Below are 17450 nucleotides of genomic sequence, written 5' to 3' on the forward strand. Positions count from 1 at the left end.
CTGGACATAGACTCCCAGCCAACACACTGGACATAGACTCCCAGCCAACACACTGGACATAGACTCTCAGCCAACACACTGAACATAGACTCCCAGCCTACACACTGGACATAGACTCCCAGCCAACACACTGGACATAGACTCTCAGCCAACACACTGAACATAGACTCCCAGCCTACACACTGGACATAGACTCCCAGCCTACACACTGGACATAGACTCCCAGCCAACACACTGGATATAGACGTCCAGCCAACACACTGGACGTAGACTCCCAGCCAACACACTGGATATAGACGTCCAGCCAACACACTGGACATAGACTCCCAGCCAACACACTGGATATAGACTCCCAGCCAACACACTGGACGTAGACTCCCAGCCAACACACTGGACAGAGACGACCAGCCAACACACTGGACATAGACTCCCAGCCAACACACTGGACATAGACTCCCAGCCAACACACTAGGCCTAGACATCCTCTTTAGTCTATCCTCACAAACACAGTGATGCTGCCCTGTCCCAATAGATATGAATAGCATCCTCCTCATAGAGACATAGACCTACTAGTCCCAGTTAACACATAGTGAAAACATCCTCTAGTACCCCTCACTCACACAAGAGTCCTCCTTGTCTGCTCCTTACAGTAGCTAGCCCTCTGGACGGGACAATCCTCGCTGCTCATAGATTTACAGTAGCACAACAACCACTGGGCCAGGTAGTCCCCAGACCTCCAGTACCCTGTTCCCCAGTCCCCCAGTACCCCGTTCCCCAGTCCCCCAGTACCCCAGTCCCCTATTCTCCAGTCTCCCAGTCCCCCAGTACCCCAGTACCCCAGTCCCCTATTCTCCAGTCTCCCAGTCCCCCAGTACCCAGTTCCCCAGTACCCCAGTCCCCTATTCTCCAGTCTCCCAGTCCCCCAGTACCCCAGTCCCCTAGTCTCCAGTCTCCCGTTCACCAGTACCCCAGTCCCCTAGTCTCCAGTCTCCCGTTCACCAGTACCCCAGTCCCCTAGTCTCCAGTCTCCCGTTCACCAGTACCCCAGTCCCCTAGTCTCCAGTCTCCCGTTCCCCAGTACCCCAGTCCCCTAGTCTCCAGTCTCCCGTTCACCAGTACCCCAGTCCCCTAGTCTCCAGTCTCCAGTCTCCCAGTCCCCCGTTCCCCAGTACCCCAGTCCCCTAGTCTCCCAGTCCCCCAGTACCCCAGTCCCCTAGTCTCCAGTCCCCCAGTACCCCGTTCCCCAGTACCCCAGTCCCCTAGTCTCCAGTCTCCCAGTCCCCCGTTCCCCAGTACCCCAGTCCCCTAGTCTCCCAGTCCCCCAGTACCCCAGTCCCCTAGTCTCCAGTCTCCCGTTCACCAGTACCCCAGTCCCCTAGTCTCCAGTCTCCAGTCTCCCAGTCCCCCGTTCCCCAGTACCCCAGTCCCCTAGTCTCCCAGTCCCCCAGTACCCCAGTCCCCTAGTCTCCAGTCCCCCAGTACCCCGTTCCCCAGTACCCCAGTCCCCTAGTCTCCAGTCTCCCAGTCCCCCAGTACCCCGTTCCCCAATACCCCAGTCCCCTAGTCTCCAGTCTCCCAGTCCCCCAGTACCCAGTACCCCGTTCCCCAGTACCCCAGTCCCCTAGTCTCCAGTCCCCCAGTACCCCGTTCCCCAGTACCCCAGTCCCCTAGTCTCCAGTACCCCAGTCCCATAGTCTCCAGTCTCCCGTCCCCCAGTACCCCGTCCCCCTGTACCCCGTTCCCCAGTCCCCTAGTCTCCAGTCTCCCGTCCCCCAGTACCCCGTTCCCCAGTACCCCAGTCCCCTAGTCTCCCGTCCCCCGATACCCAGTCTCCCAGTTCCCCAGTCTTGCAGTCTCCCAGTTCCCTCAGCATTCCAGTTCCCCCAGTCCCCCAGTCTTCCAGTCCCCAGTACCTCATCTCCCCGTCCCCCAGTCTCCACACCCTCTACCTCTCACAAACACATTGATTGATTGTTACCGTAGGTAGCTACAGTAAGAGGGGGAGGACAGGAGAAGAAGAAGAGCACTTTACCTCCTAGGCCCGGGTTTGTTTTAGAATTCTTTGTGGATCTGTGTAATCTGAGGGAAATATGTGTTTATCAAAATATGGCCATACATTTGGCAGGAGGTTAGGAAATGCAGCTCAGTTTCCACTTCATTTTGTGGGCAGTGTGCACATAGCCTGTCTTCTCTTGAGAGCCATCAGCTGTGACTTCCACTATGTCTGCATCAGCTGTGACTTCCACTATGTCTGCATCAGCTGTGACTTCCACTATGTCTGCATCAGCTGTGACTTCCACTATGTCTGCATCAGCTGTGACTTCCACTATGTCCGCATCAGCTGTGACTTCCACTATGTCCGCATCAGCTGTGACTTCCACTATGTCCGCATCAGCTGTGACTTCCACTATGTCCGCATCAGCTGTGACTTCCACTATGTCCGCATCAGCTGTGACTTCCACTATGTCCGCATCAGCTGTGACTTCCACTATGTCCGCATCAGCTGTGACTTCCACTATGTCCGCATCAGCTGTGACTTCCACTATGTGTGCATCAGCTGTGACTTCCACTATGTCTGCATCAGTTGTGACTTCCACTATGTCTGCATCAGCTGTGACTTCCACTATGTCTGCATCAGCTGTGACTTCCACTATGTCCGCATCAGCTGTGACTTCCACTATGTCCGCATCAGCTGTGACTTCCACTATGTCCGCATCAGCTGTGACTTCCACTATGTCTGCATCAGCTGTGACTTCCACTATGTCCGCATCAGCTGTGACTTCCACTATGTCCGCATCAGCTGTGACTTCCACTATGTCCGCATCAGCTGTGACTTCCACTATGTCCGCATCAGCTGTGACTTCCACTATGTCTGCATCAGCTGTGACTTCCACTATGTCTGCATCAGCTGTGACTTCCACTATGTCTGCATCAGCTGTGACTTCCACTATGTCTGCATCAGCTGTGACTTCCACTATGTCTGCATCAGCTGAAAGGCAGCTGGGTCTTTTACACAGCCAGAGTGCTTTCTTCTGGGTGCAACACGGACGACGAGCCCCAAACAGACTCACTTACTCTCTCCCCCTCTCCTTTACTACCTCACATGCTCATACTTCACCAGTCCAGTCACATCCTGGGACAAGCCCACATTCACTCAGACATTCAGAGGGGGAGAGAGAGGAGAGAGAGGAGGGATGGAAGTGAGTGAGCAGCAGAGAGAGGTGAGAGAGAGAGAGAGAGAGAGAGAGAGAGAGAGAGAGAGAGAGAGAGAGAGAGACAAGAAACCATCAGCATGTGAAAAAAAACAATTTACTCCTTATATTAACTTGTCCCTTGGCCTTTAACCTTGACTTACCCCTTCAGCTTATATCCATCCATCCATCCATCCATCCATCCATCCATCCATCCATCCATCCATCCATCCAATCTCTAAGGTGGGAATCAATATGGTAGAAGCTCCACCCAGACACTTCAGATCTGGGGACATGGAAGGGTTAGGGCCGAGGGGAAGGGTTAGGGCCGAGGGGAAGGGGTAGGGCCGAGGGGAAGGGGTAGGGCCGAGGGGAAGGGGTAGGGCCGAGGGGAAGGGGTAGGGCCGAGGGGAAGGGGGTAGGGCCGAGGGAAGGGGTAGGGCCGAGGGGAAGGGGGTTAGGGCCGAGGGAAGGGGTAGGGCCGAGGGGAAGGGGTAGGGCCGAGGGGAAGGGGTAGGGCCGAGGGGAAGGGGTAGGGCCGAGGGGAAGGGGTAGGGCCGAGGGGAAGGGGTAGGGCCGAGGGGAAGGGGTAGGGCCGAGGGGAAGGGGTAGGGCCGAGGGAAGGGGAGGGCCGAGGGGAAGGGGTAGGGGCCGAGGGGAAGGGTTAGGGCCGAGGGAAGGGGTAGGGCCGAGGGGAAGGGGTAGGGCCGAGGGGAAGGGGTAGGGCCGAGGGGAAGGGGTAGGGCCGAGGGGAAGGGGGTAGGGCCGAGGGGAAGGGGTTAGGGCCGAGGGGAAGGGGTAGGGCCGAGGGGAAGGGGTAGGGCCGAGGGGAAGGGGTAGGGCCGAGGGGAAGGGGTAGGGCCGAGGGGAAGGGGTAGGGCCGAGGGGAAGGGGTAGGGGCCGAGGGGAAAGGGGTGGGGCCGAGGGGAAGGGGTAGGGCCGAGGGGAAGGGGTTAGGGCCGAGGGGAAGGGGTAGGGCCGAGGGGAAGGGTTAGGGCCGAGGGAAGGGGGCGAGGGAAAGGGGTAGGGCCGAGGGGAAGGGGTAGGGCCGAGGGGAAGGGGTAGGGCCGAGGGGAAGGGGTAGGGCCGAGGGAAGGGGTAGGGCCGAGGGGAAGGGTTAGGGCCGAGGGGAAGGGGTAGGGCCGAGGGGAAGGGGTAGGGCCGAGGGGAAGGGGTAGGGCCGAGGGGAAGGGTTAGGGCCGAGGGGAAGGGTTAGGGCCGAGGGTAAGGGGTGGGGCCGAGGGAAAGGGGTAGGGCCGAGGGGGAAGGGTTAGGGCCGAGGGGAAGGGTTAGGGCCGAGGGGAAGGGTTAGGGCCGAGGGTAAGGGGTGGGGCCGAGGGAAAGGGGTAGGGCCGAGGGGAAGGGGTAGGGCCGAGGGGAAGGGGTAGGGCCGAGGGGAAGGGCCGAGGGAAAGGGGTAGGGCCGAGGGGAAGGGTTAGGGCCGAGGGAAAGGGGTGGGGCCGAGGGGAAGGGCCGAGGGAAAGGGGTAGGGCCGAGGGAAAGGGTTAGGGCCCTTCCCCTAAGTTTCATGGAATGTATGCCACATTGAACACCACACATTGGCTGCTACTGTAGGCTGAATGATAGAACAGCTATTTCCATGTTAAAATGTTATGGGATGCATTTTCTCCATTGTTTTTGATGGTAGACCACTCTGGTAGGCCTACATTATGATCAAATAGCCACAGTAGCCTACTTGGCCACTGTTAAAACTGTAACTTAAAGCAGGTACAGCCTCAGTGTTGACAGTAAAACTGTAACTTAAAGCAGGTACAGCCTCAGTGTTGACAGTAAAACTGTAACTTAAAGCGGCTACAGCCTCAGTGTTAACAGTAAAACTGTAACTTAAAGCGGCTACAGCCTCAGTGTTGACAGTAAAACTGTAACTTAAAGCAGGTACAGCCTCAGTGTTAACAGTAAACCCGCTCTGGAAGTTGCACAGAATTTTCACAACGTTCAAGTTTGCGCTCAGCAGACCTGAAATTTGTCAGTGACGAAAACATGAGAGGGAACATTACCAGGCACCACCCATCACATACTACTATCTACCATAGGGTAATATATCTACCGCAGACACACTGACATCAGGCACCACCCATCACATACTACTATCTACCATAGGGTAATATATCTACCGCAGACACACTGACATCAGGCACCACCCATCACATACTACTATCTACCATAGGGTAATATATCTACCGCAGACACACTGACATCAGGCACCACCCATCACATACTACTATCTACCATAGGGTAATATATCTACCGCAGACACACTGACATCAGGCACCACCCATCACATACTACTATCTACCATAGGGTAATATATCTACCGCAGACACACTGACATCAGGCACCACCCATCACATACTACTATCTACCATAGGGTAATATATCTACCGCAGACACACTGACATCAGGCACCACCCATCACATACTACTATCTACCATAGGGTAATATATCTACCGCAGACACACTGACATCAGGCACCACCCATCACATACTACTATCTACCATAGGGTAATATATCTACCGCAGACACACTGACATCAGGCACCACCCATCACATACTACTATCTACCATAGGGTAATATATCTACCGCAGACACACTGACATCAGGCACCACCCATCACATACTACTATCTACCATAGGGTAATATATCTACCGCAGACACACTGACATCAGGCACCACCCATCACATACTACTATCTACCATAGGGTAATATATCTACCGCAGACACACTGACATCAGGCACCACCCATCACATACTACTATCTACCATAGGGTAATATATCTACCGCAGACACACTGACATCAGGCACCACCCATCACATACTACTATCTACCATAGGGTAATATATCTACCGCAGACACACTGACATCAGGCACCACCCATCACATACTACTATCTACCATAGGGTAATATATCTACCGCAGTGTTAGCAGACACACTGACATCAGGCACCACCCATCACATACTACTATCTACCATAGGGTAATATATCTACCGCAGACACACTGACATCAGCCACCACCCATCACATACTACTATCTACCATAGGGTAATATATCTACCGCAGACACACTGACATCAGCCACCACCCATCACATACTACTATCTACCATAGGGTAATATATCTACCGCAGACACACTGACATCAGGCACAGATTCGCGCGACTCTTGGCAGTAGTAAGAAAGTCATCATAAATCTGCGTGCAATTCAACAGCCTAGATTTACGTTATTACTTCTAAACAAAATCACTTTTTTGGGGGTTTCTCATACTCTTACAATGATGTTTTGACTCTTGCTTGAAACAGTCGCTAAGATTATATTTGGTTGTGATCTTTGCAAAATGAATATTTTGGATGCAGCAGTTGTTAGCTAGAATGCTATCGCTCATTGATATCGGCTGTAGCAAAAGCTAGCCAAAGAGCCATTTTACTGGTTGAAGTCGAAGTGTTTTTTTAAAAAAGTATAATGCAGTTGATTTGCAATGATGATGACACAAACATTATATTAAACAGGACATGCATACGAGGCTTACAATCCTGGTCCTGGGGACCGAAAGGGGTGCACATTTTAGTGTTTTCCCTAGCGCGCGCACACACGTCATTTAAATAATCATCTCATCATCATTAGTGGAATCAGATGTGTTAATACTAGGGAAAAACTACAATGTCCACCCTCTTGGGGTTACCAGGACCAGGATGAAGAAACACTGCCGTACGTTATAGTGTCACACCAAGTCTGTGGTTTACCATACGGTATATAACATAGCATCGCACCAAGCCTGTGGTTTACCATACGGTATATAACATAGCATCACACCAAGCCCGTGGTTTACCATACGGTATATAACATAGCATCACACCAAGCCTGTGGTTTACCATACGGTATATAACATAGCATCACACCAAGCCCGTAGTTTACCATGCCATACCCTGGAGCGATGCTTCAGGAACAGAGCCCTTTTTCTCCACATCTGTGGAGGAAGGAACCAACCGGGCATTGAGGAGGGAGCATTGAGAGATGGAGCATTGAGAGAGGGAGCATTGAGAGGGGGAGCATTGAGAGGGGGAGCATTGAGAGGGGGAGCATTGAGAGAGGGAGCATTGAGAGAGGGAGAGAGGGAGCATTGAGAGGGGGAGCATTGAGAGGGGGAGAATTGAGAGAGGGAGAATTGAGAGAGGGAGAGATGGAGCATTGAGAGAGGGAGCATTGAGAGAGGGAGCATTGAGAGAGGGAGAGAGGGACCAACTACATATCAGGTAAAGGTGGATGATCTTAATGTGATCCAGTTTTCTAAAACAGGAAAACTATCCTGCAGCAACAGGGCAAATCAAGTCAGTGGAAATTACAAACTTTAGAAGCCTTAGTAAAACTAAAAAATACACTACAAGTTTGCATTAATTAAGGAAGTTAATTAAGATCCTACATCTGTACAGTATCTGAGGGACTAACAACATACAGACCAGGGTCGTGTTCATTAGGACAAACCGTAGCAAAATGTTTTGCAACTAAAAACCAAAATGAGCATTTCAAGTAGTATCTATGTGTTTCATTTGGTGCCTACTGAACACAACCCTGTACCAGATGAGTACTGGGACTGACATGTCTCTATAACACACCCCCTGGCAACACCGTACATACTGCCAACAACTCAGACACCATGGCAACACCGTACATACTGCCAACAACTCAGACACCATGGCAACACCGTACATACTGCCAACAACTCAGACACCATGGCAACAACGCACATACTGCCAACAACTCAGACACCATGGCAACACCGTACATACTGCCAACAACTCAGACACCATGGCAACAACGTACATACTGCCAACAACTCAGACACCATGGCAACAACGCACATACTGCCAACAACTCAGACACCATGACAACACCGTACATACTGCCAACAACTCAGATACCATGGCAACAACGCACATACTGCCAACATCTCAGACACCATGGCAACACCATACATACTGCCAACAACTCAGACACCATGGCAACACCATACATACTGCCAACAACTCAGACACCATGACAACACCATACATACTGCCAACAACTCAGACACCATGGCAACACCGTACATACTGCCAACAACTCAGACACCATGGCAACACCATACATACTGCCAACAACTCAGACACCATAGCAACACCATACATACTGCCAACAACTCAGACACCATGACAACACCATACATACTGCCAACAACTCAGACACCATAGCAACACCTGAACCAGAATCTGTGTTTATAGGAGACGTTAAATATAGTGATTATCAATTAAGCCCAGGAAGAAGCTATTCAAATTGCTATTAACCAGCTTTTCAAGCTTAAAGCTGCAAAATGTTACCTTTGGGTGACCTGACCAAGTACACATAGAAATATGAGTTATAGATCTGTCATTCTCATCAAGTTTAAGAAGTGGTAGATCTGTTTTATATGCGCTATTTCTATACTCCCCCATTAAATTAAATTTTTGCATCTTTTACTTTTCTGTTTTGTACAGCAGCTTCAAACGGCTGAAAATACAATATTTTTTAGTTATTGAAAAGATATTTCACAGCTGTTTAGATTGTACAATGATTCGCCTCTTCTGCACCTCCAATAAAATCTCTCATTACTGACATGCACAGGTCTGCTGATCCCGCGGCATGAAAGTCATATCAGTCTGTTTCACAGTGCTACATGGAATGCAAAAATATTTTGTTAGTAGATTAAGTAGACAATATAGGGTACGTTTTTATTGAGTGTATATTTCTAGGATAGGCTTTATTTAGTGTACACTACTGGTCAAAGGTTTTAGAACACCTATTCTCTCAAGAGTTTTTCTTTATTTTTACTATTTTCTACATTGTAGAATAATAGTGAAGACATTAAAACTATGAAATAACACATATGGAATCATGTAATAACCAAAAAAGTGTTAAACAAATCAAAATAGATGTTATATTTGAGATTCTTCAAATAGCCATGCTTTGCCTTGATGACAGCTTTGCACACTCTTGGCATTCTCTTAACCAGCTTCACCCGGAATGCTTTTCCAACAGTCTTGAAGGAGTTCCCACATATGCTGAGCAATTGTTAGCTGCTTTTCCTTCACTCTGCAGTCCGACAAATCCCAAACCATGTCAAATTAGTTTAGGTCGGGGGATTGTGGAGGCCAGGTCATCTGATGCAGCACACCATCCCTCTCCTTCTTGGTAAAATAGCCCTTGCACAGCCTGGAGGTGCATTGGATCATTGTCCTGTTGAAAAACAAATCATAGTCCCACTAAGCCCAAACCAGATAGGATGGCATATCGCTGCAGAATGCTGTGGTAGCCATGCTGGTTAAGTGTGCCTTGAATTGTAAATAAATCACAGACAGTGTCACCAGCAAAGCATCCCCACTCCATAACACTTCCTCCTCCATGCATCACGGTGGGAACCACGCATGCAGAGATCATCCGTTCACCCACTTCGCGTCTCACAAAGACACAGCGGTTGGAACCAAAAATCTGAAATTTGGACTCCAGACCAAAGGACAAATTTCCACCGGTCCATTGCTCATTATTCTTGGCCCAAGCAAGTCTTTTCTTATTATTGGTGTACTTTAGTAGTGGTTTCTTTGTAGCAATTTGACCATGAAGGCCTGATTTACACAGTCTCCTCTGAACAGTTGATGTTGAGATGTGTCTGTTACTTGAACTCTGTGAAGTATTTATTTTGGCTGCCAGTTCTGAGGCTGGTAACTGTAATGAACTTATCCTCTGCAGCAGAGGTAACTCTGGGTCTTCTATTCCTGTGGCGGTTGTAACGCCCTGGCCATAGAGAGGGGTTTTTTGTTCTTTATTTTGGTTAGGCCAGGGTGTTACATGGGTGGGCGTTCTATGTTCCTTTTTCTATGTTTTTGTATTTCTTTGTAGGGTTCCTAATCAGAGGCAGCTGTCTATCGTTGTCTCTGATTAGGAATCATACTTAGGCAGCCTTTTCCCACCTGTGCTTTGTGGGATCTTGTGTTTGTGTAGCTGCCTGTGAGCAGCCCAGAACGTCACGCTTCGTCTTCATCTGTATTGTTTTGGTGAGTTTTCATATTTATTAAACATGTGGAACTCTAAGCATGCTGCGTGCGCCTTGGTCTATTCCTTTAGACAATCGTGGCAGAAGATCCCACCAAAGAAGGACCAAGCAGCGTGCCCAGGAGGAGCAAGGATCCTGGGCCAGGGAGAGAAAGGACTGGACATGGGAGGACATCCTGGACGGCAAGGGATCCTACACTTGGGAAGAGATCCTGGTCGGAAGGGATCGCCTCCCATGGGAACAGGTAGAGGCACTCAGAAGAGCGGAGGCAGCAGGAAAGAAGGACCAACGGCGACGGTATGAGGGAACTCGGCTGGCAAGGAAGCCCGAGAGGCAGCCCCAAAATATTATTTTTTTTGGGGGGGCACACGGGGAGTGTGGCAGAGTCAGGTTGGAGACCTGAGCCAACTCCCCGTGCTTACCGGAAGCGGCGTGGTACTGGTCAGGCGCTGTGTTATGCGGTGGAGCGCACGGTGTCTCCAGTGCGCGCTCATAGCCCGGTGCGCTACATCCCAGCCCCCCGCAAGTGCCATACTAGAGTGGGCATCGAGCCAGGACGGGTTGTGCAGGCCATGCGCTCTAGACCTCCAGTGCATCTTCAGGACCCGGTCTGTCCTGTGCCTACGCCCAGAGCCAGGCCTCCTGCATGTCTCCCCAGCCAGGGAAATCCTGTGCCTGCGCCCAGAACCAGGCCTCCTGCATGTCTCCCCAGCCTGGTGAGTCCTGTGCCTGCGCCCAGAGCCAGGACTCCTGCATGTCTCCCCAGCCGGGGGAATCCTGTGCCTGCGCCCAGAACCAGGCCTCCTGCATGTCTTCCTAGCCTGGTGAGTCCTGTGCCTGCGCCCAGAGCCAGGCCTCCTGCATGTCTCCCCAGCCGGGGGAATCCTGTGCCTGTGCCCAGAACCAGGCCTCCTGCATGTCTCCCCAGCCTGGTGAATCCTGGGCCAGAGCCGCCCGCCAGTCCGGAGCCGCCAGAGCCGCCCGCCAGAGCCGCCCGCCAGTCCGGAGCCGCACGCCTGTCCGGAGCCGCCAGAGCCGCCCGCCTGTCCGGAGCCGCCCGCCTGTCCGGAGCCGCCAGAGCCGCCTGCCAGCCTGGTGAGTCCTGTGCCTGCGCCCAGGGCCAGGCCTCCTTCATGTCTCCCCAGCCTGGTGAGTCCTGTGCCTGTGCCCAGGGCCAGGCCTCCTTCATGTCTCCCCAGCCTGGTGAATCCTGGGCCAGAGCCGCCAGAGCCGCCCGCAAGCCCGGAGCCGCCAGAGCTGCCCGCCAGCCTGGTGAGTCCTGTGCCTGCGCCCAGGGCCAGGCCTCCTTCATGTCTCCCCAGCCTGGTGAGTCCTGTGCCTGCAACCAGGGCCTCCTTCATGTCTCCCCAGCCTGGTGAGTCCTGTGCCTGCGCCCAGGGCCAGGCCTCCTTCATATCTCCCCAGCCTGGTGAATCCTGGGCCAGAGCCACCCGCCAGCCGGGCGCAGCCAGGGACGCCCGCCAGCCGGGCGCAGCCAGGGACGCCCGCCAGCCGGGCGCAGCCAGGGTTGCCCACCAGTCCTCCGGCACAGCTAGGGGCGCCACCTAAGTGGCCGAAGCCAAGGGTGGAGCGGGGTCCACGTCCCGCACCCAAGCCGCCGCCGTAGGAAGGCCCACCCGGACCCTCCCCTTCAGAGTCAGGTTTTGCGGCCAGAGTCCGCACCTTGGGGGGGGGGGTACTGTAACGCCCTGGCCATAGAGAGGGGTTTTTTGTTCTTTATTTTGGTTAGGCCAGGGTGTTACATGGGTGGGCGTTCTATGTTCCTTTTTCTATTTCTTTGTTTTGGGCCGAGTAGGGTTCCTAATCAGAGGCAGCTGTCTATCGTTGTCTCTGATTAGGAATCATACTTAGGCAGCCTTTTCCCACCTGTGCTTTGTGGGATCTTGTGTTTGTGTAGCTGCCTGTGAGCAGCCCAGAACGTCACGCTTCGTCTTCATCTGTATTGTTTTGGTGAGTTTTCATATTTATTAAACATGTGGAACTCTAAGCATTCTGCGCCTTGGTCTACTCCTTTAGACGATCGTGACAGCGGTCCTCATGAGAGACAGTTTCATCATAGCGCTTGATGGTTTTTGCGACTGCACTTACAGAAACTTTCAAAGTTCTTGAAATTGTCCGTATTGACTGAACTTCATGTTTTAAAGTAATGGTGGACTGTTGTTTCTCTTTGCTTATTTGAGCTGTTCTTGTCAGAATATGGACTTGGTGTTTTACCAAATAGGGGTATACCTTGTCACAACACAACTGATTGGCTCAAACAAAATAAGAAGGAAAGAAATTCCACAAATTAACTTTTAAAGAAGGCACACCTGTTAATTGAAATACATTCCAGGTGACTACCTCATGAAGGTGGTTGAGAGAATGCCAAGAGTGTGCAAAGCTGTCATCAAGGCAAAGTGTGGCTATTTGAAGAATCTCAAATCTAAAATCTATTTTGATTTGTTTAACACTTTTTTTTTGGTTACTACATGATTCCATATGTGTTATTTCATAGTTTTAATGTCTTCACTATTATTCTACAATGTAGAAAATAGTAAAAATAAAGAAAAACCCTTGAATGATTAGGTGTTCTAAAACTTTTGACCAGTAGTGTATTTTAAATCCATTAGGGCGGCAGGTAGCCTAGCGGTTAAGAATGTAGGGCCAGTAACGGAAAGGTTGCTGGTTTGAATCCCCGAGCCGACTAGGTGAAACATCTGTCGATGTGCCCTTGAGCAAGGCACTTAACGTTAATTGCGCCCGTCGCTCTGGGTAAGAGCGTCTGCTAAATGACATAAACGTAATATTGCAGAAGATACAGAGGAGGTGGATTTGGCGCATGCGTACTTGGTCCAAATAAATACTTAAGATGATTTAATTTTTTTTCCAGACAAGGTATTTTTATTTTTCGACCTTTTTTAGAAGTACATATCGGCCGCGACGGCAGTAATGACGATAGTTGCTCAGCGAAACGTCATTCTTTGTTAAGTACCGTTAAGTACATTATTAAGCTTGAAAAGCTGGTGAATTGGCAAGGTGAATGGCTGCTTCCTGGGCTTAAAGGAGAATCAGCATATTCAAACGTCTCTTGTAAACACAGATTCTGGTTTAGGCAACACCATAATCCCTAGTCCGGAAACTAAACATAGATAGGTAAGAAGCAGCAACACAAGCCATGAGAGGATAAAAGGACCGATCAAGGTAAGACAAGCACTTAGCATTAGGGCTCCCGAGTGGCGCAGTGGTCTAAGACACTGCATCTCAGTACAGACCCTGGTTTGATTCCAGGCTGTATCACAACCGGCCGTGATTTTGGAGTCCCATACGGCGGCGCACAATTGGCCCAGCGTCGTCCAGGTTAGGGTTTGGCCGGGGTAAGCCGTCATTATAAATAAGAGTTTGTTCTTAACTGACTTGCCTAGTTAAATAAAGGTTAAATAAATAACTAAATACAAATTAAATTATTCAGAGTTGCTTAATGCTTAGTGCTTGACTCCTGACAGACAGTCGGACAGACAAGTCCCATAGTAGTAGTGCAGTGGTAGAATACTTTATTATCCCAAAAAGGGATCCCGAACACGTTAAAGTACGGCCCACATCCTGTTCATTGACGAGTGGTTAGGTTATTACATTTAGCCACATGTTATTGCACACTCCCAATATATGGCTAGCACACAATAACCCCTAGACACTCCAAAAACACACGGACAACAGTTACAGCATGCAGGGAGTGTCAATACACACTCATAACACAGAGAGGATTAGGTAGTTAACCAACAGCTGCAGGTTTGACTAAAGACTGTAAAATGACACTAAACAAACAACACAAACTTTATAAACGGAAAAACAAACACACACACACACACACACACACACACACACACACACACGCTCACAGGAGCATGCAACGAGCAATGTCTCTCTGCCTCCTCTTACCCCAGTCAGCCCCGTCACAGTGGACATGCGTTTAAGGATCTGTACGCGTTCAGGGCTGCTGTCACTGTGGTCAGAGCCTGAGTGGTGAGAGTGGATGGAGGGCAAACTGGAGCGGAGGGAATCACAGGAGCCATGACCCTGGACCCCAAGACCCAGAGAATCACAGGAACCATGACCCTGGACCCCAGGACCCAGAGACTCACAGGAGCCATGGCCCTGGACCCCAAGACCCAGAGAATCACAGGAGCCATGATCAGGAGGGTTGATGTACAGAGTGGGAGACTTAGGAGAGGAGGAGAGGAGGAGAGGGAAAGGGCAAGTGAGAGGAATTTTGGATTCCAAATGAACCCCTATCCCCTATACTCACTAGCCATCTCTGTAGACCTGAGAGGATTTGGATTGGTGGAAGTAATGATTATGGCGACATTTCAAGCCAATCAGAAGGAAAGATAATGTTGCCATAATGCTTATTCCAATTTTCTGAGATCTACAGCAGTGCCAAGGGTGTAGGCGCTACGGGTTGGACAGCAGCGATAGAGTTAGGGTAGTTTGTGAAAACCTCCAATCTGAAGAATACTCAGACCCCCAGCCTTACAGACCGATCTGAAGACTACTCAGACCCCCAGCCGTACAGACCAATCTGAAGAATACTCAGACCGCCAGCCTTACAGACCGATCTGAAGACTACTCAGACCCCCAGCCTCACAGACCAATCTGAAGACTACTCAGACCCCCAGCCTTACAGACCAATCTGAAGAATACTCAGACCCCCAGCCTTACAGACCAATCTGAAGAATACTCAGACCCCCAGCCTTACAGACCAATCTGAAGACTACTCAGACCCCCAGCCTTACTGTCCAATCTGAAGAATACTCAGACCCCCAGCCTTACAGACCAATCTGAAGAATACTCAGACCCCCAGCCTTACAGACTAATCTGAAGACTACTCAGACCCCCAGCCTTACAGACCAATCTGAAGAATACTCAGACTCCCAGCCTTACAGACCAATCTGAAGACTACTCAGACCCCCAGCCGTACAGACCAATCTGAAGAATACTCAGACCCCCAGCCTTACAGACCAATCTGAAGAATACTCAGACCCCCAGCCGTACAGACCAATCTGAAGAATACTCAGACCCCCAGCCTTACAGACAAATCTGAAGACTACTCAGACCCCCAGCCTTACAGACCAATCTGAAGAATACTCAGACCCCCAGCCTTACAGACCAATCTGAAGACTACTCAGACCCCCAGCCTTACAGACCAATCTGAAGAATACTCAGACCCCCAGCCTTACAGACCAATCTGAAGAATACTCAGACCCCCAGCCGTACAGACCAATCTGAAGAATACTCAGACCCCCAGCCTTACAGACCAATCTGAAGACTACTCAGAGCCCCAGCCTTACAGACCAATCTGAAGACTACTCAGACCCCCAGCCTCACAGACCAATCTGAAGAATACTCAGACCCCCAGCCTCACAGACCAATCTGAAGACTACTCAGAGCCCCAGCCTTACAGACCAATCTGAAGACTACTCAGACCCCCAGCCTCACAGACCAATCTGAAGAATACTCAGACCCCCAGCCTCACAGACCAATCTGAAGAATACTCAGACCCCCAGCCTCACAGACCAATCTGAAGACTACTCAGACCCCCAGCCTCACAGACCAATCTGAAGAATACTCAGACCCCCAGCCTCACAGACCAATCTGAAGAATACTGGCAAATGTAAAGTGAAGTGGAAAGACCATTAAACTATGCAAATAAAACCACTGCACCTTATATATTCATTTGTGTGTGTGTGTGTGTGTGTGTGTGTGTGTGTGTGTGTGTGTGTGTGTGTGTGTGTGTGTGTGTGTGTGTGTGTGTGTGTGTGTGTGTGTGTGTGTGTGTGTGTGTGCACGTGTCATATTGAGAAGATTGTGTGTGTGTGTGTGTGGGGGCAACAAACACCTGGAAACTATGTATTTGATACCATTCCACTTATTCTGCTCCAGCCATTACCATGAGCCCGTCCTCCTCAATTAAGGTGCCACCAACCACCTGTGATGTCTGAGTGTGTGTGTGTGTGTGTGTGTGTGTGTGTGTTTACCTCGGAAGGGTCAGGCTGGGGATAGTCTTCAGTGTCGTGAGGGAAGCCGTTGTTGTCCTCTGAAACACAAAGAGTATAATCAATCAATTAACCAATCAATCAATATCCTTATTGTCCTAATTGGGGACGTTGTAGTGGAGATCCATTGACATAGCCTACTTGATCATACTTGGTCATTCAAGTAAAATACAGACGTTTTATTTTTTATTTTATTTAACCTTTATTTAACTAGGCATTTCAGTTAATAACACATTTTTATTTACAATGACAGCCTACCAAAAGGCCTTTTGCAAGTGATGTGTGTTTTGTCATGTATATATATATATATACGACAAAACACACATCACTTGCAATGGCAGATTGCTGTTATTTTGTCTTCTCTATTTGTAAATAATAACGTCATGGGAAATACAATCTCTTGGTTATACGGTCCATCGTAATAACATCAGCACTATTGTAAAGAAATTGAATGGGAACAGCTGTGTGGGTGTGGTGTGTGTGGTGTGTGTGTGTGTGTGTGTGTGTGTGTGTGTGTGTGTGTGTGTGTATGTGTGTCTATCTATCTGTGTGTGTCTGTCTGTCTGTCTGTCTGTCTGTCTGTCTGTCTGTCTGTGTGTGTGGTATTTGACATTTCTTGACTCAAGAACCTAAATAGAGATGAAATAATTTAAGGTTGTATTTAGTCTGCTACACACACACACACACACAGACAGACAGACAGACAGACAGACAGACAGACAGACAGACAGACACTTTAAGTTTTATCACCCAAAAGACATGTTAAATCTCCTGTCAGGGTTACGTAGTGGGCCATCCTCAGTAGAACACACACAGATGAGTGTTCTAACAACCCCGTATTCTGTTGCAATAAAACAACCATTTGATGCAATAACAGTATTATAACATAATCTTGTAATTTCCACCATAACACATACAGACACACACACACACACATACACACACTCACACAGACACGGGCACACACACAGGCCCACAGACACACACACACACACACACACACTTCTAGCATTGTTACAATGATGAAGTGAGGAATGTTTCTAAGGCAACAGTGGTGTAATGATACTATCCAGTCAGTCTTCCTAGTTCTTAGTTCATGCTGAGTGTAACCTGACAAATAAC

General features: G+C 49.9%; 1 protein-coding gene across 2 annotated transcripts in view; it reads right to left on the minus strand.

Annotated features, from left to right (window-relative positions):
• The window catches only part of ano5a (anoctamin 5a), an 86433-nt gene that overhangs the window by 51502 nt on the left and 17481 nt on the right, over positions 1-17450 (minus strand). For both annotated transcript variants that reach the window (XM_045706231.1, XM_045706230.1), the window contains exon 2: positions 16311-16369. In XM_045706231.1, the coding sequence (XP_045562187.1) occupies positions 16311-16369 (59 nt within the window). The remainder of the gene's footprint in view (positions 1-16310; positions 16370-17450) is intronic.

This window comes from Salmo salar, chromosome ssa23 (genome assembly GCF_905237065.1).
Source record: "Salmo salar chromosome ssa23, Ssal_v3.1, whole genome shotgun sequence".
Classification (NCBI taxonomy): Eukaryota; Metazoa; Chordata; class Actinopteri; order Salmoniformes; family Salmonidae; genus Salmo; species Salmo salar.